At 64.7% G+C, this 23,357-nt stretch overlaps 1 protein-coding gene across 3 annotated transcripts in view; it reads left to right on the forward strand.

The window, feature by feature from the left end:
* The window catches only part of LSP1 (lymphocyte specific protein 1), a 35,697-nt gene that overhangs the window by 5,902 nt on the left and 6,438 nt on the right, over nucleotides 1–23,357 (forward strand). For 2 of the 3 annotated variants that reach the window (XM_068977178.1, XM_068977175.1), the window contains exons 2-5: nucleotides 19,856–19,993; nucleotides 20,847–21,017; nucleotides 22,560–22,755; nucleotides 23,104–23,193. In XM_068977178.1, the coding sequence (XP_068833279.1) occupies nucleotides 19,856–19,993; nucleotides 20,847–21,017; nucleotides 22,560–22,755; nucleotides 23,104–23,193 (595 nt within the window). Of the gene's footprint in view, nucleotides 1–7,619; nucleotides 7,736–19,855; nucleotides 19,994–20,846; nucleotides 21,018–22,559; nucleotides 22,756–23,103; nucleotides 23,194–23,357 lie in introns of those variants that run through there. The other variant, XM_068977176.1, reaches the window with a different exon arrangement.

The following is a 23,357-nucleotide window of genomic DNA, read 5'->3' on the forward strand; positions in this document are numbered from 1 at the left end:
GAAAAAAGGATAAAAAGACTCAACAAGAGAAAAGTATAAATGAAGAAAGGCAGAAAGTAGGGACAACCAGCTGATGGATGGATGAACAGATACATAATAGGTGGATGGAGGGGCGGATGGATGGTGGGGAAAGGGATAGATGTGTGGATGGCTGGGCCGACGGATGGGTGGATAGATGGGTCAATGATGACTGAATGGATGGGTGTTTGGAGAGATACATGGTGGGTAGCTGGGTAGCTGGAGGGATGGATGGGTAAGTAGATGGATGGAGGGATGAGTGGACAGATGGATAGATGATGGAGTGAATGGCCGCATAGAAGGAAGGAGAGGTGGATGGGTGGGTGGGTGGGTGGGTGGTAAGTGAATGGATGCATGAATGCTTGGATGAAGGATATGGGGTGGCTGAATAACGGGATGATGGGTAAGTGGATGATGAATGAATAGATGGATGGAAGGACAGATGGACAGATGGGTGAGTGAATAGGTGAGTGGACGAATGAATGGGTGAGTGGACGAGTGGTTGGTTGGGTAAATGGGTGGATGGATGAATGGGTGCAAAATGGTGGGCTGGCTGGCTGGCTGGCTGGCTGGTGGTTGGATGAGTGGAAGGATGAGTGAGTGGACAGATGGATGCTGAGAGGAGGGATGCTGGGATGAATGGATGCGTGGATGATGCGAGAATGAGGGCACGGAGAGAAGGGATGAATGGGTGACTTGTGGATGAGAGAATAGTAAGATAGGTGGGTGGACGGATGGATGGGTGGATGGATGAGTGAACAGCTGGGTGAATGAGTGAGTGTATGATGACTGGATGGATAGTGGACGGGTGACTAGATAGATGAATTTTGGGTGGATGGATGCTGAATGGATGGATGGGTGGATGAGTGAATGAGTAGATTGATAAAGGTATGAACGGAGGGGTGTTTGGCTGGAGGGATGATGTGTGAATTGATTGGTGGGTAGGTAGATGGCTGGATGGCTGGATGTAAAAATGGATTGATGATGGGTGGGTGGGTGGATGGATGAATAGGTGGAGAGATGGAAGTTGATTAAATGGCTGGATAAATTATGGGTGGATGGATGGGCAGATGAGTGAATAGATGGGTGACAGGTGGATGAGTGTGTGGATGGATATGTGAATGAATGGCTAGGTAGATGGATGATGGATGGATGAGTTTGAAGATAGGCATTAGTGTATGGGTGAACAAAGGTAATGTTATAGATAAATAACTGGGCAGATAAGTGCAGATGGATATACATAACTGGTAGTTTTTTACGAGTGGGCAAATTTAATTCAGGTGACCATCATGTTTACTACTGTGGGCAAGAATCCCTAGAAGAAATGGAGTAGCCCTCGTGGTCAACAAGAAAGTCTGAAATGTGGTGAAAAAGTGAAACTGAAAGTGAAGCCGCTCAGTCGTGTCCGACTCTTTGAGACCCCATGGACTGTAGCCCACCAGGCTCCTCAGTCCATGGGATTTTCCAGGCAAGAGTACTGGAGTGGGTTGCCATTTCCTTTTCCCTGAAATGGGGTACTTGGGTGCAATTTCAAAATGACAGAATGATCGCGGTTCATTTCCAAGGCAAACCATTCAGTGTCACAGTATGCCCCAACCACATCTATGCCCCAACCACTGATGCTGAAGAAGCTGAAGCTGACCAGTTCTATGAAGACCTACCTGGGCTTTTAGCACTAACACCAAAAAACCTGTCCTTTCATTATAGGGGACTGGAACGCAAAAGTAGGAAGTCAGGAGATCCATGGACTAACAGGCAAGTTTGACCTTCAAGTACAAAATAAAGCAGGGCAAAGGCTAACAGGATTTTGTCCAAAGAATACCCTGGCCGTAGCAAACACCCTTTTCCAACAACACAAGAGACAGTTCTACACGTGGATATCACCAAACGGTCGATGCCAAAATCAGATTGGTTATAGTCTTTGCAGCCAAAAATGGAGACGTTCTCTACAGTCAGCAAAAACAAGACCGCAAGCTAATGTGGCTCAGGTCATTAGCTCCTTACTGCAAAATTCAGGCTTAAATTGAAGAAAGTAAGCGATGCAGCTATGACCGATAGGTCATTCAGGTATGACCTAAATCAAGTCCCTTATGATCATGCAGTGGAAGTGACAGATAGATTCAAGCGCCTGGATCTGATAGACAGGGCGCCTGAAGAACTATGCACAGAGGTTCACAACACTGTACAGGAGGTGGCGACCAAAATCATCCCAAAGAAAAAGAAATGCAAGAAGGCAAAACGGTTATCTGAGGAGGCCTTACAAATAGCTGAGAAAAGAAGAGAAGCTACAGGCAAAGGAGAAAAGGAAAGATATTCCCATCTGAATGCAGAGTTCCGAAGAACAGCAAGGAGAGATCAGAAAGCCTTCCTCAGTGATCAGCGCAAAGAAATAGAGAAAAAGAACAGAATGGGAAAGACTAGAGATCTCAAGAAAATCAGAGGTACCAAGGGAACATTTCATGCAAAGATGGGCACAGTAAAGGACAGAAATTGTATGGACCTAACAGAAGCAGAAGAGATTAAGAAGAGGTGTCAAGAATGCACAGAAAAACTACAAAAAAGTTCTTAATGACTCAGATAATCATGATGGTGTGATCACTCATCTAGAGTCAGACATCCTGGAGTGTGAAGTCAAGTGGGCCTTAGGAAGCATCACCACGAACGAAGCTAGCGGAGGTGATGGAATGCCAGTTGAACTGTTTTGAATCCTAAAAGATGATGTTGTTAAAGTGCTGCACTCAATATGGCATCAAATTTGGAAAGCTCAGCAGTGGCCGCAGGACTGGAAAGGTCAGTTTTCATTCTAGTCCCAAAGAAAGGCAATGCCAAAGAATGCTCGAACTACTGCGCTCATTTCCATGATAGTAAGGTTATGCTCAAAATCCTTCAAGCTAGGGTTGAGCATTACGTGTACTGAGAACTTCCAGATGTAAAAGCTGGGTTTAAAAATGGCAGAGGAATCAGAAATCAAATTGCTATCTGTTGGATCATAGAGAAAGCAAGGAATTCCAGAAAACATCTACTTCTGCTTCATTGACTACAAAAATCCCTGTAACTGTATGGATCACAACCAACTGGAAAATCCTTAAAGAGATGGGAATACCAGACCACCTTATCTGTCTCCTGAGAAACCTGTGTGCAGGTCAAGAAACAACAGTTAGAACCTTACATGGAACAGCTGATTGATTCAAAATGGGGAAAGAAGTATGTTAAGGCTGTCTATTGTCACCCGACTTATTTAACTTACTCAGTTCAGTTCAGTCACTCAGTCATGTCCGACTCTTTGCGACCCCATCGACTGCAGCACGCCAGGCCTCCCTGTCCATCACCAACCCCCGGAATTTACTCAAACTCATGTCCGTTGAGTCAGTGATGCCATCCAACCATCTCATCCTCTGTTGTCCCCTTCTCCTCCTGCCTTCAATCTTTCCCAGCATCAGGGTCTTTTTTTGACAAGTCAGGGTTTTTGTTTTTGTTTTTTTGCATCAGGTAGTCAAAGTATTGGAGTTTCAGCTTCAGCATCAACCCTTTCAATGAATATTCAGGACTGATGTCCTTTAGGATTGACTTGTTGGATCTCCTTACAGTCCAAGAGACTCTCAAGAATCTTCTCCAACACCACAGTTCAAAAGCATCAATTCTTCTGCGCTCAGCTTTCTTTATGGTCCAACTCTCACATCCATACATGGTAGGCAGAGTACATCATGCAAAATGCTGGGGTTGACGAATCACAGGCTGGAATCAGGATTGTGGAAGAAATTTCAATAACCTCAGATATGCAGATGACACCACCCTTATGGCAGAAAGGGAAGAGGAACTAAAAAGCCTCTTGATGGAAGTGAAAGGGGAGAGTAAAAAGGTTGGCTTAAAGCTCAACATTCAGAAAACGAAGATCATGGCTTCTGGTCCCGTCACTTCATGGGAAATAGATGGGGAAACAGTAGAAACAGTGTCAGACTTTATTTTTTTGGGCTCCAAAGTCACTGCAGATGGTGATTGCAGCCATGAAATTAAAAGACACTTGCTCCTTGGAAGGAAAGTTATGACCAACCTAGATAGCATATTCAAAAGCAGAGACATTACTTTGCCGACTAAGGTCTGTCTAGTCAAGGCTATGGTTTTTCCTGTGGTCATGTATGGATGTGAGAGTTGGACTGTGAAGAAGGCTGAGCGCCGAAGAATTGAAGCTTTTGAACTGTGGTGTTGGAGAAGACTCCTGAGAGTCCCTTGGACTGCAAGGAGATCCAACCAGCCCATTCTAAAGGAGATCAGTCCTGGGTGTTCATTGGAAGGACTGATGCTGAAGCTGAAACTCCAGTACTTTGGCCACCTCATGCGAAGAGTTGACTCACTGGAAAAGACCTTGATGCTGGGAGGGATTGGGGGCAGGAGGAGAAGGGGATGACAGAGGATGAGATGGCTGGATGGCATCACGGACTCGATGGACGTGAATCTGAGTGAACTCTGGGAGTTGGTGATGGACAGGGAGGCCTGGCGTGCTGCGATTCATGGGGCTGCAAAGAGTCGGACACGACTGAGCGACTGAACTGAACTGAACTGAACTGATGGGCAAAATAATGGATAAAATGCGCGTGTATGGGTGTACGCTCCGTCGCTCAGTTGGTCCCGTTCTCTGCAACCCTCGTGGGCTGCAGGCCACCAGGCTCCTCTGCCCGTGGAGTTTTCCAGGCAAGAATGCTGCCGCAGGCTGACTATTCCTACTCCAGGGCACCTTCCAGACCCAGGGGCTGAAGCCGCGTCTCCTGCGTGCCGTGTGTTGGCAGGTGGGTTCTTTGCCACGGTGCCACCTGGGAAGCCCAGATGTGTATGTGACAGGACAGACATCCACGTTTTCAGGCACAGGCGGAGGTATGACTTGCCAGGTGGGAAGATGGACCACATGGATGGATGAATAGGCAGATATATCACAGGATGTACGAATGGGAAAGACAGTGAAATACTGATATTTAGATGAATGTAGGTACAATAGGATATTTAGAGAGACAGACGGACGTGTAACAGAAGGAACATAGTTCACCAGCTGGGCAGCGGGGCAAATGGACATACACATTGATGAACATGTGGATAATAGTAATTAGCATATTTTCAATAGTTACTTTGCTCAGAATGGATGGATACCTAGCTGAATGCTTCTTTTAAGGGTTTTACATGCTCTACATGTATTAAGACCTTTAAATACATGGATGGATGGACTTATGGGGGATAGACGGGTAGGTGATGCGTGGAGAATGGATGGATAGGTGATGGATGGATTGATGTTGAACGGAAGATGGATGGGCAGATGGATAGATGATGGATGGAAAAGAGATGGTGGACGACGCACAGACAGGGGGATGGATGGAGGGAGGGAGAGAAGACGGTGAAGCTGACGCCAAACACTCTGCCCTGTTTTTCCTGTTGGGACATGCCTTAGTTGTGAGACTGTGAACCCTCACCGCGGCATTTAAACTGCTACTCTTGCTATTAATACCTCCCACCCATCAGTCTGATAAGTAATTGTGCAATTCTATTTAAGTTTCAGGGACAGGAAACTCCCACCACCCCAAGGCAGCCCTTTCCCCTGTGGAAATATTTTTCCTTCTTTTGAACCAAAATATGCTTTGGCACATTTCATTCCTGGCTGGCTGTGGCTGGGATTCCAGAACTAAGAGCAGGGGGCAAGGAGGATATGGCCAGTTGAGATGGGAACAAAACGCAAGCTTCCTTTCCCGGGGTGATCTGGCTCAGCCCGCAGCCCAGCCCTGCCGTCCCCCTCTCCCCGCTCCTCCTCGCCCCACCAGCATCTGGGGGTCTCTGCATCTCTGGCTGGGGGCTAGATGCACAGTGGGCACAGCGGCCTCCACAGCACACCCCACACAGTGTCTGGCCCCTCCTGGCTTGTGCAAGGGGAGGCGGTGGGTCCCAGGACGCAGCCTGGTGCGTGGGGGCCAGTCTGAGCCAGAGGGCTCACCACAAAGCCTCCTGCAGGCAGCACCACACAGAGGCACCGAGGACCTGTGGGCCACGCAGAGTCTCTCCAAAGGCTGCCGCTTCCTCCAGCACACGGGCACTCACCCCACGTCCCCCCACTCTCTTGGTCTGATCCCAACCTTGCTCTTCGTTCCCTCACACGCCCGCAGGAGCTCCCAGCCCCGACAGCCTGGCGCGGCAAGTCAGGGAGGCAGAGGTCATGGAGTGGTGCCGGGGTGGCCGGCAGGCACCCAGCGGGCTTGGTTCTGGCTCTGCCGGGCCCTGACCTCAGGTACCAGTCTGAGCCTTGGTCTTCCCACCTGCGGCACGGGTCTGTGGTGGCATCTGCCTCTCGGGGCGTTCGAGGGCGTGAGTGAGCCCAGCAAGCTGCTGGACACGAGGCGGCCCGGCCCGGAGCTGGCCCTCGGTGACTCCCCGAGGGCGAGCCGGGTCGGGCCCTCCCCGGTCCGGCCAGTTGCCCGGTGTGCTCCACAGTGAGTCACCAGGGGCGCCTCAGCCCAACCGGAGGAACAGTGGGCTGGGCTGCTGTTCCTGGAGCCTCGGCCAGAGCCCGGGGGGCGAGAGGGGCTGCTGGCCAGGCCACCGCGCTGACCTCGTGCCTCTGGCCACTGGTGGGGAGCACGGCTGTCCCGCCCGACAGGCGAGCCTGCAGTGGCCTCAGGAGCCTCCCGGGGCCGACTGTCAGAGGCGGGGTGGGCAGCAGCCTCCCCACCGGGGAGCTGACGGCATTCCCGGGGTGCCCCGGCCTGCTCCTCAAGGTGATAACAGGAGCACAGAACTGGGAAGAAGCAACGGGAGCACGGAGACTGGGGGGGAGGAGGGGGGAGGAGGGGGGAGGAGGGAGGCAGACAGAGACCGAGAGACGCCAGGGGGGAGAGAGGAGGCTGCGGGACCGGGGGGGCTGGAGGGCATCAAGTGGAGGAGCCGGGCCTGGCCTGGCCTGGGGCGGCCGGGTGGGGGGCGAGGGCAGGGAGCACAAGGCCCTGAGAGGCGGCGAGGACGGGGGCCGGGACGCGGGGGGGGGGCGGCGCTGCGGGGCGTGGGGGGCTGGCAAGGGGGCGAGGGCGGGAGGGGGAACCAGGAGGCAGGGGGCTGCCGCCTGCCCAGCGCAGGCCTCCCAGGTCTTGCTCAGGCCCCAGGCTGCCGGGCGGCGAGGGTTTCCCTCTTTCTTTTTTACTAGTCTCAGAAGGAGCAGGGGGTGGAGGTGGACGAGGCCGAGGCGGGCGGAGAAGGGGGATGCGGGGACCAACATGGAGCAGCTGCTGGGCGTCCTGGCGCAGGAGAGGGGCCCGGAGCCCCGGAGCCCACAAGGCCACGCAGACAGGGCCATTTGGGGTGCCCGGGGCAGCCAGTGGGCAGCCCACCCAGGGGACCCCCAGGGGCCAGAGGGGCCAGGACAGACAGACAGACGGACGGAGGGTCACAGACCCGCAGACAGAGAGAGGAGCAGGGAAGGGGTATCAGAGCCGGAGACCAGCCAGCCAGCCAGAGGGAGGGGCAGAGCAAGGAGCGGGTGGTAGGGCAAAGAGAGGGGCGGGGAGGGTCCCAGGGCAGGAGGAGCCGGGGCAGTGGGCAGCAGCCTCTGAAGAAGCAGCCGCAGCCGCAGCCTCCAGCCCCAGGGCGGGGGTCAGGCCAGGTCGACGGGCAGCTGGGCGCCCGCCAGCATCATGAGCAGCTCTGCGCTCCTGAGGAGTTCTAGCAAGCAGGGCCTGGAGAGCCTCCTGAGGTAGGTCCCTCCGCCCAGGTCGGGGCGCGGAGGCAGGGCAGGGTGCCCGCGGGTGCCTCCCCAGGCGCCTGGCCCAGCGGCCCTGCAGCTCCGGCCCACGTGTGTGTGTGGGCGCCCGCCCGCCCGCCCGCCGTCTCCTCCGCGGCTGCACCCTACCACCAGCTCCGCGCCCCCTCCGGTGACAAGCACGGCCCCAGTGCGGCATCCCCCGCCTCCTCTGGGCCTGCTGGCCCTGGGGACCATCAGGCAACCCCTTACTTTGCAGAGGGTGAAGCCGGACTTGGCCCCACATTCTCCGCCCTTGGCACACCTGCCCCGGGTGGCAGGCACCGCGGGCTGCGTGCGCGCCTGGAGTCAGGCCTCCGCAGGCAGAAGCTGGGTCTGCGTCCTTGGGGCCAGTGCCCTGCCCTCTGAGCCTCAGTTCCTGCTCTGTACAGTAGGGGCGTCGCGGTGCCTGCCTCACAGAGTCCTGGAGAGCGAGCAGAAGCGAAGGGCCGTGGGTGGGCTCGGGGCCCCTGCAGCGCTGGGGCCTCACCTCACGTCCCTCTGAGCCACCCCCAGTGCCCTTCTCCACCCTTCCGGGCACCAAGGCTGGGGGAAATGCGACTTTCTCCACCTAGCCCGCCTCTGCTTCTCCCGAGTGGGAGGGCCTCCCGCTTCCACGGGGCTGCTGGCCTGCCCCCACCTCCTGACAGCCTGGTCTCCCTGGGCAGACTGCTCGCTCCTGGGGAGACTGGTGTCCCTCAGCTCCCCAGGTCCACCACGGCCCTGACTCCGGATGGAGCAGGCGCGGGATGTGTGGGTGGGCTCCATGGCATCTGAGCGGAGCCGGGAGCCCTGGCCCGTCCCGCTCCAGCTCACAGGGTTTCTGCAGACACAGGCATGGCTTTCTCCCTGTCCCGCCAGGCCCGGCCTGAGGGCCGCAAGGCCAGGGCCAGGGCCACGCAGAGTGTTTGCATGCCCACTGAGCTCGCCGAGCAGGAAGACCCTCGAGGGTCCGCCCCTGGCTTCACATCTGCCTGTTGCTGGCTCAGCTGGCCTCCCTGGTGCCGCTAACCAGGGGACGCTCAGGCGTGTCTCGGGGGGGACTCCGGGCATCTGGGAGGAGTCGCCGCTGTGCCCCTGTGCCCAGCTTGCGGCCCAGGAGTGAAGGGGTGCCTACCAGTCCTGGAGGTCCAGCAGTGCCCTGTAACAAGTGGGGAAACTGAGGCCACAAGTGGGGAAACTGAGGCCAGGAGGGATACTGTCCAGCCCAGTGGGGCGTAGCAGGGAGAGCCCCAGGGCCTGCCTGTATGCACACTTGTCATCCAGGTGTTGCTTTGCCTTCGTTCCCAAACCCAGTGCCAGGTTGCTGCCCTGGGCATGCCGGGGCACGCTGGAGGTGCTGCTGGAGGTTGGACGGGGAAGCGGGGCTGAGGGCACAGGCAGGCCTGGGCGTGAGCCCCACAGCGCTAGATGGCGAAGGCGGGCCTGTGAGTGACCGGCCGGGGCAGGGACAGAGGGCAGCCTGCCTCTGAATCCCCTGGGAACACGTGCCAAGGGGGGTGGGGGCGGGGAGGTCCCTTGTGAACGGTGGTGGAGATGGTCTGTCCACCCGGCCGACAGGCACAGCCCGCACACTCTCCAGGCCCCGACCCATTGCGCATGGGCCCTGACCCCGCATACCCACGTGGTTGCCAGTCCCAACTCTGAATCTAAGAGGCCTCTGGCTGGCAGGCCCTCGCCCTTGGCGGGCGACAGAACCAGAGAGGCTGTGATGCCGCAGGTGCCCTCGGGAGTGGGCAGTTGCCCTCCTCACCAGGCGGATCACCCTGGGCCCTCACCCGGGACGCCTGGCAGCAGGGGCCGAGGGCCGCAGAGGGCCCCGGACATCGCTGTCACAAGCGCGGGGAGGGTGTGTTGGGCCAGCAGCGGCCAGGGTGCCTGTCAGCTGAATCCACCCGGATCCTCAGCAAACCCTGGCTCATTGTGGGCTGCAGCCGCGAGGCTGTGCAGAGAGGCTTCAGGCTGGTGGGCTGGGACCCCGGGGCTCACCCCCTTCCCCTGCGGTGCCCCCATGCCAAGCTCTGCCCCTTCCCAGGTGGCAGGGAGTTACCCCCACCCCCTCCAACGGCCCGTGGGGGTCTCAGCGCCCGCTTCAGGCCCATCTCAGGCCTGGCCCGCGCGGGGGACCGTCAGGGACAGCCAGGGTCCCTGGGCCAACGCACTTCCGGAGGACTCTGGACTCAGGGCATCCTGCGGGCCATGGAGTCGTCCAGGGCCTGGCCTTGTAAGGCGAGGCTGAGCTGATACAGGGCTGGGTGGTTCCCAGTCTGCCCAGGGAGGCCGGTGGGGCGGGCCGCCCGCTGCGCTCAGCGCACCTCCATCTCGGACACGCCGGTCATCCGCACGCCCGGCTCTCCCGCCTGAGGAAGCCTGGCCCAGGAGGCCCTGAGGGGCGGCCAGAGGGCAGGGAACGTGGCCACTGCCTGCCGAGCTGGCCCGAGGGCACTGGGAGAAGCCAGGCCCGAAAACCACAGCGTGCGTGGGGCGGGGCTGCCTCAAGCCCACCCAGGGCCCCGCATCGGGGGGTGGGTGGCCCCCGCCCTGGCAGGGCTGGGTGCCCGGGGGGCGGTGCTGTTGTGGGTGCAGGTGGTCTGGCGTTCAGAGCGAGTCCTGCGCCAGGAGCCTGGGCGAGCCGGCAGGGGTGGGTATGGGGACGGAACAGCCCAGCCCCCAGGCAGGCGGTCAGGGCCGGAGCCCAGAGCGCCGAGGCAGAGGCCAGGCCAGCACTGACCTGCAGACCAGCTGAGGTCGGAGCAGCCGGCGAGCGCGGCCAGCATGCCAGGTACCTGGGGCTGGCGCCCCGTCCCCACGGGAGCCTCAGGAGAGCACCTCGTGGCTCCTGGGTATCAGAGATGGCCGGATGGGACGCGGCCCCTGGGGGCATCTCCTGGGGCTTGGAGCAGCTCAGCGCAGGTTGGTGGTGGGGGGCTGACTCCCTGTAGGTGAGGGTTCCAGACGAGAACCCTGGGGGGCCTGTGGACCGGCGGGGCAGTAGGGACCCTGGCCACACGCAGCCGCTGAGGGGGACGAGACCCTGGTCTGCCCAGGATGGCAGGGGCACGGGTCTGTGAGGGCTGGCCGCTGCCCACGACCCACGGGGCAGTTCTGAGGCCGTGGCGGGGAAGCTGCAGCCAAGCGCTGTGTGCCCTGCGGTCCCAGGGCTCCTGTCCTGCTGGGTGACGGGAGCAGGCAGGAGTGGAGAGATGGACCAGGCAGGGTGGGGGCAGCGGGACCTCTGTGAAGACAGAGTGAGCGGGAACAGGAGGGGTCAGGGGGCACAGGGCCGTGAGCAAGAGGTTAGGGAGGCTGCAAAGGAGGGGCCGCACGGGGCGGGAGACGGGGTGCTCGAGGGGTCCCGGACCCCCAGGCCAGGCAGTGTGTGCCGAGTGCAGGAGGTGGGGGCAACCCTGGCCAGCCGGGAAGGCGGGCTGAGCAGGCAGGTGAGAGCAGGACGGGAGTGGGGGGAGCATGGAGAGAAAAGCCCACTGTGGGGAAGGTGGGGGGCCAGAAGGACCCTCCTGCCCCTGGGCGAGGCTGCCTGGGTGCTGAATGGGGACTGTGGACTTGGGGCCCCAGCTGTGTCCTCCCAGGATGGGGGACCCCCAATGAGTCTGTGCCTCGGTTTCCTTGCTCATGGAGGGGTCACTTTGCCCCTCTAATGGGGCTGTCCCAGCAGAGCCCCCAGCTCCCGGCGGAGCCCTTGGTGGGCAGAGGGCCAGGGCGGGTCCCACAGGCTGGTGGAGGCTGGCCCCAGGCCCCCATCTACGTGGACAGAGAGGCTGAGGCTCAGGGAGGTGGGGTCTTGCCCCCGCTCTGGGGCACAGGCCATGGGGTCTGCGGGGTCAGAGGATGCGGAGCTGGGAGCAGGGCAAAGCAAGCATTAGGGCCGGTTTGGTGGCAAAGCCCCCTCCCCCTGAATGACCCACCCCGAGGGGTCTGGGACGAGGCATCCTTCGGAGGAGGGGCTGGGGGCCGGGCAGGGGCTCTGGTGGCGGAGACAGCGAGGGTCCCGCTGCTCCACATGCTTGGGGCCCCAGGGCCCTGCGGGAGGGCCAAGCCGGAAGCAGACAGACAGGCGCCCGTGCCAGGCTGTGCCTGCTCCCTAGGGGGGCAGCTGAGCTTAAATGACAGGCAGACCCCTGGACTCTGCCGAGCACGTGAGCCCCTTTAGCCTCGACTGCGGGCAGAGTCGCGCGTGGGGGCACTGGGGAGTGGGAGGTGGACCCATGGCACCAAGCAGGAGACGGAAGGGGGAGGCAGAGGCTCCAGCCGGTGCCAGCCACCGGTCGCGTGTCCCGGAGCGTGCCAAAGCCTGGCCTCGTGAGCGCTGCGAGGTCTGTGCCAGGCAGTCCCAGCTGGTTTGGGAGCGTCCGGCTCTCCTGGAGGGCTGTCCAGCGCCAGGAGGAGACCAGGCCGGGCCCGGGGCTGCAGCTGGGGCTGCTGCTCAGTGGGGGTGCTGGGCGGGCGGGCGGCCCCCCAGTCCCGTCCCCCGGGAAGTCGGCCCGGGTGAGGCAGTGTGTAGGCGTGGGGGTGGGCAGGGCGACTCACTGATGTGAAGGGTGGGGCGGGGGCGCCCGGGGAGGTCTCCTGGGCTGCCTCGGCCCCAGGCCAGGCCCCTGCAGCGCTGTGGTCAGTGACTCGGAGGAGAAAGGAGGGACCCAGGCGCGCGGGGCACGGGGCAGAGGAAGGAGCAGCCTCAGCCCTGCCGGGCTCCCCCAGCCCAGACGGGCAGGCTGGTGAGAGCAGACGGGGGCGAAGGCGTGGGAGCACCACGGCACGGAGGCTGAGCACGGAGCGCATCACGAGAGGTAGGGTGTGCAGCCAGGGGAGGTGACGGGCTGGGCACCGGGGAGCCCAGCCTGGGGGCCAGCCTTGGGGACCGAGGGGAAGCCTGGCGTCTGGAGGCTCAGGGCCCGAGTGCCCACTTCCCACTCTTGGCAGGGTCTTCCAGGGTCACGTGTGGCTAAGCTGCAGGGTTGGGTGAAGCCCTCACAGGGAAGGTCGCAGACGCCCTTCGATGGGAGCCTGGGCACCTGGGGGGCCTGATTCCCATCAGGACAGGACACCCTTACCATTCGGGTGTCTGAGGGGCTGGTGGGAGTCTGCCTGGCCTGCTTGGACAGCTCTAGGAACGGCGGTGTGGTGGGCAGGCCTGACCTGCGGTGCCCCCACCTGCCAGTGTCAGATCCCAGACCCTCAGGAGCTGCGTGGGTCGGGGTCTGGGGTGAAGAGTACGGCAGGAGCCCAGGGCCGCAGGACAGCGGGCAGAGGACATTAAGATGGGGCCGGGCTCTTGTCCGGAGTCCGGGGCCGGGGGTCTTGCTCCTCTGGCACTGCCACCTCGCAGGGGGTGGGCAACGGCCGGGCAGCCACCCTCTGGGAATGGCAAGCAGCTCCAGATGGGGGGCTGGGGCCGGAGCAGGGAGCCCTGTCCATGGGGACAGAGGCCCCTCCCGCAGCGCTTTCTCTTGGGGGGCAAGGACCAGGGAGCGCCCCCAGGAGGTGCCAGGACTGTGCGTCCCCCGGGAGGGGTGGGCCTCCCCCTGGGCTCTGGGGAGGATGGACTGGCAGAGGCAGGGCCGTGGGGGGTCCCAGCTCTGAGGGCCACACCCATCATCTGCAGGCTGCTTGGCCATGACCCCCGTCATGTCTCCCGGGCACCACTGTCCATTTGCTGACCCGCCCCCTCCCAAGGGCCTCCTCCCACCGCGGCCCCTTTTCCCTCCAGGCTGGGTGCAGGCATGGGGGTCCCTCATCTGAGAGGATGCCCCCCTAAATGAAGCTCAGAACAGGGGTCCTCTTCTGAGGCCCTGGAGCCACGCTGTGGGGCCAACATGGGCTTTCCTGCGTCCTCTAAGGGCAGCGAGGGCATCTCACCCATCGCTGGGTCCCTAGCCCCTGACAAAAGTGAGTGCTGGCGAAAGAAGGCGGGGAGAAAGAGGCGGGCAGGCCGGGGGAGCGGGCTGCGCTGGTGGGAGGGAGGTCATGGACCGGGTGGCAAATGCCGGGGTGTCGTCTCGGAGCCCCGGCCAGGGTGCGAGGCCGGGGCGGTGCCCGGCGGCTGTGGTGCCCTCGCCCACCTTCCCAGGGAGACCACAGGCCCTGCAGCCTCACGCCTGCCCCGCCTTCAGCTGTGAGTGGGCACCGAGCCTGCTGAGACCTGGGCAGTGGGGCCGTCCTGCCTGGAGCCAGCAGAGATGGCCCAGGTGCCCGTGGGGTCACGGCCTAGAGGAGGCGTGGGGTGGGGACTGGGCCCTGGGGCTCGAGGCCAAGGCAGGCTGACTCCTCCTTAGTTTGCCCGAGGTGCTGGCTGGAAAGTCACGCAGAAGGGGGTCCGAGCCTTCAGGGGCTCCAGACGGGCGGGTAGCCAGGGGTCCCCCAAGCGAAAAGCCACCACATGCCACCCCACTGCAGGAGGGTCAGAGGGTGACAGGCAGGAAGGCTCCACCTGGACTCTGAGAGGCAGCAGTGCCTGAGGGCAGGGGCCAGTGCTGGGGGGCTCTCTCGACTGGGGGTGCTGGGGGGGAGGGGCCAGTGCTGGGGGGCTCTCTCGACTGGGGGTGCTGGGGGGGAGGGGCCAGTGCTGGGGGGCTCTCTCGACTGGGGGTGCTGGGGGGGAGGGGCCAGTGCTGGGGGGATCTCTCGACTGGGGGTGCTGGGGGGGAGGGGCCAGTGCTGGGGGGATCTCTCGACTGGGGGTGCTGGGGGGAGGGGCCAGTGCTGGGGGGCTCTCTCGACTGGGGGTGCTGGGGGGGGAGGGGCCAGTGCTGGGGGGATCTCTCGACTGGGGGTGCTGGGGGGGAGGGGCCAGTGCTGGGGGGCTCTGGACTGGGGGCGCCGAGGGTGAGGGCGCCAGTCCACAGGCTGCTCTGGCCTCACCCCCGGGTCAGAGGGCCCTCCACTCCCTCAGGGCAGGAGCAGCCAAGGTCCTGGGGAGGGCAGGTCACTCGGCCTCTGTCCCTGGGCCGCCCGAGGGTGCTGTGGAAGCCCTGCAGGGCTGGCCTCTCTCCCGCGAGCTCTGGGCTCCCAGAGGTTGCAGCTGTGCCCCCCCTGCCACCAGAGGTGCAGGCTGGGTGCCCTGGAGACGTAGCAGCCCCTTCTGCACCCACAGTCTGTGCCTCTGGGGTGCCATCCTCTCTGTGGTTGTGGGAAGGCTAGTTTGCAAGCTGATGCTCCCTCCTCCAGGGAGGCTTCCCAGATGTGACCTGCCCACAGGGCCAAGAGGACGTGCTGTTGGGGCGGCGGGGGTGGGAAGCCCGGACCCATGAGGGCGCTTCAGCCTCCTTCTTGGGGACACGGGTCTGCCGTGGTGCCAGCTGTGGGGAGCAGGAGCTGGGCCCCCCCAGCCAGGGCTGTCCTCAGTTCTCACCTTGCCAAGTGGGGTCAACACCCCTTTTCACAGCTGGGGAGCTGGAGATTGGTCCTGGGGTCTGGCTCGGGAGGAAGGTCAGAGGGGCAGAGCTACAGCTCCTCCCCAGGGGCCGGCAGCTGCCCCTCCCGAGGTGGCCTGGGCCCACCCCGCCCCCGGGGCGGCAACAGCCCACCTTCCGCATCCCTGAGGCCTCCCCGGTCACCCCAAGGGCGGCAACAGGCTCCCCACCTCCCGTCCCCTGCTCGGAACCCTTCGTCTCCCGGGGCCCACAGCTCAGCCTCTGCACTCAGTCTTGCCGGGACCCCCGCGGCACCCCCGGCCCTGAGTCCTGTTCCGGGTCCTGCCCCCCGGTGCTAGGGGTACAGCCGTGGGGAGAGTCAGGAAGAGCTGGCACCCCACACCTCAGCAAAGGGGGCACCCTGAGGCCCCCAGTGGTGGCTGGTGGTGGCGGCTGGGCCTCAGCTGTGGACAGCAGGCCCTGGAGGTGCCCGTGGGGTGGGCGGGGCCGGAGGGAAGGCGGCAGGAGGGGCTCTGCCCGCGGTTGCCAGGAGCTTGGCACCCCCAGCTTATCGCTCTCCCGGTTGCCCTGGCCGCCCTAGGGGCTGCTCATCCCCGGGGGGGCCGGGGCACCCCGTCTGCTTCCCGCCCCGCTGCCTGTCTCTCCAAGATCCCGGTGCCCCCCAGGCTGACCCCTCCCAGGTTCCCGCCTCCGGGGAGCTCTGGATGCCTGTTCCTTTGCCCTGCAGCCCCTCTGCCTTAAGCCCGCCAGCTCCCCACCACGTCTGCCCCTTCCTCGCAGCCCAGCTGGTCTGACACCACCTGTGCCGCTGTGGGCTCACCTGACTCCCCGCAGGGGACAAGGGCACCGCCTCCCAGACACAGCCCCCACCCCCTGCCCCAGCCGGCCACTCAGCTCTCCCGCCCGCCCATCTCTGCTTTTCCCTCAGCCTCTGAGGTCCGCCTCTCAGACCCCTGCTCTCACCCTCCAGACCCAAGCTCAAGGCCACCTGCTGAGCGTCCCTGAACAGGGCTCGAGGCTGGCCCTGGGAGGCGTCTCCCTGATCTAAGTCGCCCCAGCGGCGCAGACACACCCAGGAAGGTGCTGCTGGGGGTGGGGGTGGACCAGGAGGGGCTGGACCCGCGCTAGGGTGGTCAGGAGGGTGGGGGCCCCATGACCCGCCGCTCCGTGCCAGCCCCCCACCCGGGCGGCCGCCCTCACCCTGCGCCACCCGCCTGCCTGGGTCTCCTGCATGCTCCGGGCTCAGCCCTCAAGCTGCCACGGCACCCTGGCCCCCCGCGGACCCTCCTTGAGCTGCACCCAGGGAGCGGCTCCCCTCAAGTCATGGGGCGCGGGTGCTGCCCAGCCTCCCGCCCCACCCCGAGCCCCCCGGCTGGGCCCCGCCCCTCCTCTAAGACCAGCTGGCTGGGGCTGCGTGCAAGGCCCCCCGGGCTGAGTGTCCTCCAAGTCCTTCCCCACTCCGTCCCTGCACGCGTGGGCTCTGTGGTCACTCGAGGCGCCGGTTGCTCTGCGGCGTCCACCTGGGCGAACGAAAGCCCGGGGAAGGGGGTCACTTGATGGGACCGGACGCCTTGGTGGTCACAGGCACACGGGCTGACCATCCCGGCTCCCCAGGACTCCCGCCCATAGTGTCCAGGGGACAGTGGTCAGGAGGGTGCCCTGCGGTCTCTAGAGGGAAAAGCCCCCATGTCAGCCTGGCCCAGCCTGGCCATTCTTCCCGGGGCCCAGGGCCCCCAGCTAAGCCCCTGGGCCTTCCTGGGACTCTGAGCTGAGCTTTAGGCTCCCGGAGACAGGTGGAAGGTGGGGGGCGGACAGGAGGTGCCTGCAGGGGGCAGAGTTGAGACGGGACTGAGGCTTGAGTGCCTTCTGGAGCCGCCAGGCAGGCCAGGGAGACCAGAGCAGGCCTGGCACCGCTGGAGCCTCGGTGGAGACCGGGGGGCTGCGGAGGAAGGGGAGGAGGGGCCCCCGAGGCGGAGGACGTGGCCAGCGGGGGCAGCCGCTGGACTTGGGGACCCCTGCTGAGAACGGGGGCCTGCACACACTCGTGCGCCTGGAGGGGCGAGGCTGCTCAGTGGAGCGTGACCGGGCTGGGGAGCGGAGCCCCGCTCCGCGGCCCCTGGGGCTGAGCCCTGGGCGCGCCCGGAGCCAGAGCAGACGCAGGAAGGAGATAATTGCGTTTGTGCAGGAACACCAAATCCCTCGCAGCTGCGCGCGGGCCGAGCCAGGGCCACGGGCGGCCGCGCCAGCATCCTGACAGCTCCGCCTGGCGTGCCAAGGGGTCTGGGCCGCCGGCCGGGGGCGCCTTCCCAGGCCAGAGGCCCCCACCCCACCCCAGGAGAGCCGCCCCCCTCTCAGTTCCCAGAACGCGGCCCAGCTGCGGAACAGTGAGGGGGTGAGGTCATGGGAGGGGCCCGGGCCCCATGACTCACATCCTGGGGCGGAGGGAGGGGGGCCGGAGGGAAGGGGCCCGCGCCTCGGGTCAGGGCCCGGGGCAGCGAGGCCTCTCCCCGCCCCGGCAGGGGCTGCAGGGAGCCCCCCGAGCTCCCTACCCCTCGTCCCCCGCTCTGTCCCTGCCCGAGGGCTGGGGAGTCACGTGCGGACCGCCGGGAGCAGGGCTGACCTTCGGAGGGGCCTCTTCTCAGGAGCACAGTTCTCAGAAAATATGCCTTGGCCTCGAGCCAGTGCCGTTGTCAGGACGATGGCGGGAACAGTAAACACGGGCTGGGGCACCCTGGCTGGGCTGGGGGGCGGCCGGGCCTGCCACCTGGCCCTCACCTGGTTCCTGTGCCTGGGTCTTGTGGCACGTGGACCCCCGGTGTGGGGTGCTGGGACCCATGTGGGCCCGAGGGTCCAGCTCAGGAGGAGGTGTGTGCACCCACCGTGTGTGTGGCAGGGAGGCCGTCGTGCTGGCGGGCCTGGGACCAGGATGGGGCGCAGGCGGCGTGGGGCCTGGTGGCTGGGACACACGGCCCGACTGCGGGTGAGCAGTCTGCCTGGCCTCTGCATTTAGCTGTGCCGGCGAAGGATCCCCGAGGCTCGGGGAGGGGGCTGGAGTTACAGCCTGAGAGAGGCCCCACCTGGGTGCACTCACCAGCCCACCGGGGCCCATGCGCACACACTCAGCCCCACACGAACACACCATGGGCGCGTGTGCACAGCAGCGAGGGGGACCATGGCTGGTCTCGCCCCTCCGAGGAGCCCCCCAGCCCCGGCGCCTCCAGGAGGGGTCTGTGGACACCTCTCCAACCCACAGCCCGGAGCCCGGCCCCGCTCGCCTCCCACCCTCAGCCTGGGGGGTTGTGGGTGCTCACGGGAGGGAGGACCCCTGGACCCCAGCCCCCCATCCTCAGGATCACCCAGGCTCTTCCCCCTAACAGGACGCGGCCCCCGGCCCCCGCCGAGGGCCTGGGGCGGGAGGCTGGCTCTGCCGGCAGTGTGATGGGGCCAGGTGTGGGGGATTAGGGGCTCCCCAGAGCTCGGGGGGGAGTCGAAGGCACTTCTGAGGCGCGGGGGTGGGTGGGCGGGGGGCGCCGAGGTCTGAGCGGGAGGCTGGTTTGCATGGCTGGGGTCCCCTGCGGCTGCCGCAGGCGGGAGTGGGCCTGGAGCTGGGGCTGTGGAGGGGCCTGGCTTTTGTCTAGGAAGCTCCGGGGAGACCTAGGAGAGATTAGACCATGTGTTGGCAGGCCTGCCGAGACCACAGAGCCGGCCCACCCTGGGCAGGGGACGGGGCCCTGAAGGAGCGGGCTGTGGGGTCAGGCGGGGGACGCAGCAGGGGGGCGCTGAGACCCTCCTCTTGGGCTCCCGGGGAGCCGGGGCCGGCAGGCTGGCCGGGGCCTGCGGTGCCCACTAGGTGCCAGCAGCTCGAGAGCTGGGCTGGGGCCGGGGTGGCCAGGCCCCAGGCCTCCAGCCTCAGGCCTCCCAGTGTAGCCTGGGTGAGGGACCCCAGGAACGCCGGGGCTCAGCAGGCCTGCAGCCGGAAGCTCTCTGGGGCCTGGCTCTGCATGGGCGCCAGTTCCTCGTGGACAGCATGGTCTGGAGTGAGCCCGCACCGGGGCCTGGGGTAGCGGGTGGCGCTGGGTGGGCTGAGGGGTTCAGCCCCAGCAGAAGGCAGCCCCTCCCAGGGCCTTTAATAGGGCCTCCCTCTCCCAGTGCCTTTTACTCATGGTTGGGGATGGGGGGCAGGCAGGAATGATTGCCCCCTGCCCAAGAGGGTCTCCTGAGGGGCTGGGCTGCCGCTGGCCTGGCCCGCCCAGGCTACCAGTGCCCGACTGACCGAGGCTACGGCCACTTGACTCAGGGAGAAGGAGGGACACCAGCCCTCCGGCGGCCACAGCCAGCTCTCCGCACCTTGGCCAGAGGTGAGGTGCTGCTGGGCCCTGCCTGGAGCCAGAGCTGCACTGGCCGGTGTCTGGCTGTGACGAGGGCCAGGGAGCCCTGCTGCTGGCAGGGGCGGAGGGCCTGGCCCCATCCCTGGGGCTCCCCAGGCCCATCTGACTGCGGGCCCCTCGTCACCAGGAGGCACGTGGGCGTCCAGAGGCCAGCTCCACCGGCCGAAGGCACCTTTCCTGACCCTCTCTCGTGGCCTCTGCTTTAGAAATGGGGAAACTGAGGCCTCGAGGGTCCCCAGCTGGCCTGCTTGGGTGGGAGGCAGAGGCCCCGAGGTGACCCTTTCTCGCGCCCCTAGGCTCGCCGCTCAGTGGAGCGTGGAGGAGGAGGAGGAGGCCGCCTGCGAGCGGCAGCGGCGCGACAGGGAGCGGCAGCTTCGGGCTCAAGACGAAGATGAAGGAAGCCTGTCCCCGGAGCAGTCGGAGCAGGAGAAGCTGTGAGCCGCCCCCCGCCAGCTCACCCGCCCCGCACCGCTGGGCAGAGGGGGCTTCTGGGCATCAGGCCCCCTCCAGGGCTGGAGGCCCCAGAGCAGAGGGGACGAGGAGGCGGGGGGAAGGCCGCCCCGGGGCCTGGGCATGGTGGGGACGTCCTCGGGGTGAGGGTCACTGCAGCACGAAGGGGCCAGAGAGCGCTGCCGGACGTGGGCCGCTGACCCCTCCCCACCAGCCTCCCGGGGCCCTGACTCCGCCCCCTTCCCCCTGCTCGGTCCCCCTGCTTGGACCGATTCTGAGCGCAGCTGTGGGGCCCACTCCTTGCAGCCAGTGACTCACGGAGGCCACGTCCAACTTGGCGGCCGAGGCTGGCTCGTCCCCTCCCAGGGCCCAGGAGGCCGCTGTGGCTGGGCTGGGCTGTTTTTCCAATAATGTCCCCCCCGCCCCGGCCCTGTCGCTCCATTTTCCCTGAGTCAGCAGCTGCGGGGGTGGTAGTGTAGCGGCCAAGGCCCTTCCAGCCAGGTCCCCGTCCCAGCAGAGACCACCCGGCCGGGCACCCCGGGAAGCAGCCTGGTGCCAGACCCCACTGGCTCAGCTGAGGGGGCAGAGGGGGGCTCCTCACCCATACTCGGGGAGCCCCAGGCTGAGGGGGGAGGCCCGGCCCAGCACTCGGGGAGCCGCAGGCTGAGGGGGGAGGCCCGGCCCAGCACTCGGGGAGCCGCAGGCTGAGGGGGGAGACCCAGCCCAGCAGTGGAGTGCTGCGTCTGTGCAGACGGGGTCTCCCACGCTTGGTGCCCAGGGTCTGAGAGCCCCCGGCCCACCTCCAGCCCGGCCCTGAGACCCTGCCTGCTCTTCCAGCCTCAGCCCGCAGCCCTCGGAGGCCCCTGAACTGGACGAGGACGAGGGCTTTGGTGACTGGTCCCAGAAGCCAGGGCAGCAGCGGCAGCAGCACTGGGGAGCTGGAGAGACCCCGGAAGCTGGGGACCCCTCTCGGGGCGTGAGTCCGGAGGGGAAGCAGGAGGACGGCAGGCAAGCGGGGGTCACAGCCTGGGGGCGGCGGGCTCCCTCCAGCCCCCTAACCCGTGTCTGGGCCGTGCCCTTTGTGCCCCTCCCCAGCAGCCCCCCAAAACGTCCCTGCGGCTGTGGGGGCAGGAGGAGGAAGAGAGCGAGACGGGGGCGGCGGGTGGGGCTCGCTCCGGGCTCCCAGGGCCCCGGCCCGTCCAGACCAGCTGCGGCCCGATCAGCACGTGTGCAGCCCGCTGACGTCAGGGAGGCCCCGCGCCCCGGGCCCCTTCCTCCCTGGGGGCAGCGTGCTCTGTTCCCACGGAGGGGAGCAGGTATTTCCAGATGTTTGAGGCGGCCTGGGGGACAAGCTTTCCAGATGCACAGACGCTGAACTGGGCCGGCGCGGGGGACTCTGAGCCGGGCTCCAAGCCCTCGGTCGTGGTCAGGGCCCAGATGGGTTCGGGAGCTCCATGCTTGGGGCCCTGGCACCCTCCCCGGGCCATCTCCGGTGCCCCCCACCCCGAGGTCCCTAAGACCCCGAGCTCTCACTAAGACCACCCCCAACACCACTCAGTCACCCTGGTCCTCCTGCAAGAGGCCCCCACGCCCAGGGCTGGCTGCCTGGCGGGGCCCTGGTCCTGCTGTGGCCCTCTGGCCAGGACCACCCTCCAGGCCTTGGCTCCCCCTGTCTCTGCGGGCCGGGGCGCACCCTGCATTTCTGAGCTGGGGTCGGGGGCAGCAGGGAGGCCCATCCCCACTGGTCTTGGAGAGGCCACCGGCTCCCTTTGTCCCTGGCTGCCGGCCACCAGCAGGGGGCACTATGGCTCTTCTGTGGACCCTCCTGGGCGCCAGGCCTCCCTGCCCCCCGCACCTGCCTGGCCGCCCGCAGCCGGGGCTGAATGGGCCTCTGTGAGCCTGCTGCTGGCTCCGACCCCGGCGCACCTTGGGTGGTGGGTCTGGGTCTTGGCTGGCACGAACACCATGGGGCCTGAAATCATGGAAAATGCGAAAATTTCCCATCTTCTTCTCCAGGTTCAGTCCCGCTCAAATGCAGACCCGCACAGGCTGCCAGCGGCCGGTCTCCCCTGCCCCCGCCAGCCGTGTCCAGCCTGCTCCTCTGGGCTGTGATCCCGGCTGTGACCCCAGTTCTCGCCTTGTCTCCCACTGCACCAGCCCCCAAACCCCCCTCAGACCCCTCCTCAGGCCCCCTGGACGCCCAGGCCTGTTGCCCCCACACAGTGCAGGCAGGAGCAGGGGCCCCGCCTAGGCCGGCCAGGCAGACGCTGGCAAGCAGGACACGGGCCCGGCCTGGGGCCTGGGAGTAGCCTCAGTGAGCCGGTGGCCCTCTGTCCACGGGGCAGTGGGCACTGGTCACCATGGGGCAGACGCTGAGGTCCTTGGCCTCACTTCCCCAAAGACGCCGGGGTCTTGAGATTCCTTGGCACTTGGCTGGTCTGAGGGCCCCAACTTACAGACGGGGAAACCAAGGCTCGGACCTGGGGAGGCCCTCAAAACAAACCATCAGATGACCTTTAACTGATAGGACTGCCTCTCCCACGACCACAGGACCCACCAGGGCACCTCCGGGAGCCAGGGAGGCGACGAGCTGAGCCCAGCTGAGGTCGGTCTGGAGGAGCTGCATCTGAGCCCTGACTCGGAGCCCCGGGAGGGGCTGGCACCAGAGCCCTCAGAGCCCACTGGGCCCGAGGAGCCCGGGCAGGGCAGCCCAGGGCTGGCAGAGGCCACGGAGGCAGCAGTGCAGGTGCGGGGCTCCCACAGGTCTGGGTGGCACTCTGGCCCCGGGCTGGCTCTTTCTCTGCTGTCTGCATGCCCTGTGGGCCTCACAGGACCGGCCCAGAGGGAGCCATCACCCCCACCTGCAGACAGCCCCTGCCGCCCTGGAGGGGGTGGGGCCGGTGACAGTGGGATGGAGCAGCATGTTCCTGGACTCCCCAGCTCCCGTGGCCGAGAATTCAGAACCAGAGCACGTCAGGGTGGGAGGGGGCCCGAGGAGGCCCAGGGAGGGGCAGTGTCCGCCAGGGCCCTGGGGGGGCAGGAGGGGGGGCGAGGGGGCGGTGGTCCAGCTCTAACCCTGGACGTTCTGCCCCAGCACCAGAGCTGCCAGCAGCCCAGGACACCCAGCCCCCTGGTCTCGGAGGGGACTGAAGTGGGCTCGCCTCCCCTGAGCCCCAGCACCAAAGTACGTTAAGCACCAAGGCTTTGTCTTCTGTCCTGCACAGGCTGTTGACTGTCTGCTATGTGGTGTTCGGCAGGGCCTGTGATGGGCATAAGCTGGGCAGAGGGACTGGGGCGGGGGCGGAACACGGGGAGCAGCTGCGGGGCAGGGGCTCTGGGCCTCGCTCC

Source organism: Capricornis sumatraensis, chromosome 8 (assembly GCF_032405125.1).
Source record: "Capricornis sumatraensis isolate serow.1 chromosome 8, serow.2, whole genome shotgun sequence".
Lineage (NCBI taxonomy): Eukaryota > Metazoa > Chordata > Mammalia > Artiodactyla > Bovidae > Capricornis > Capricornis sumatraensis.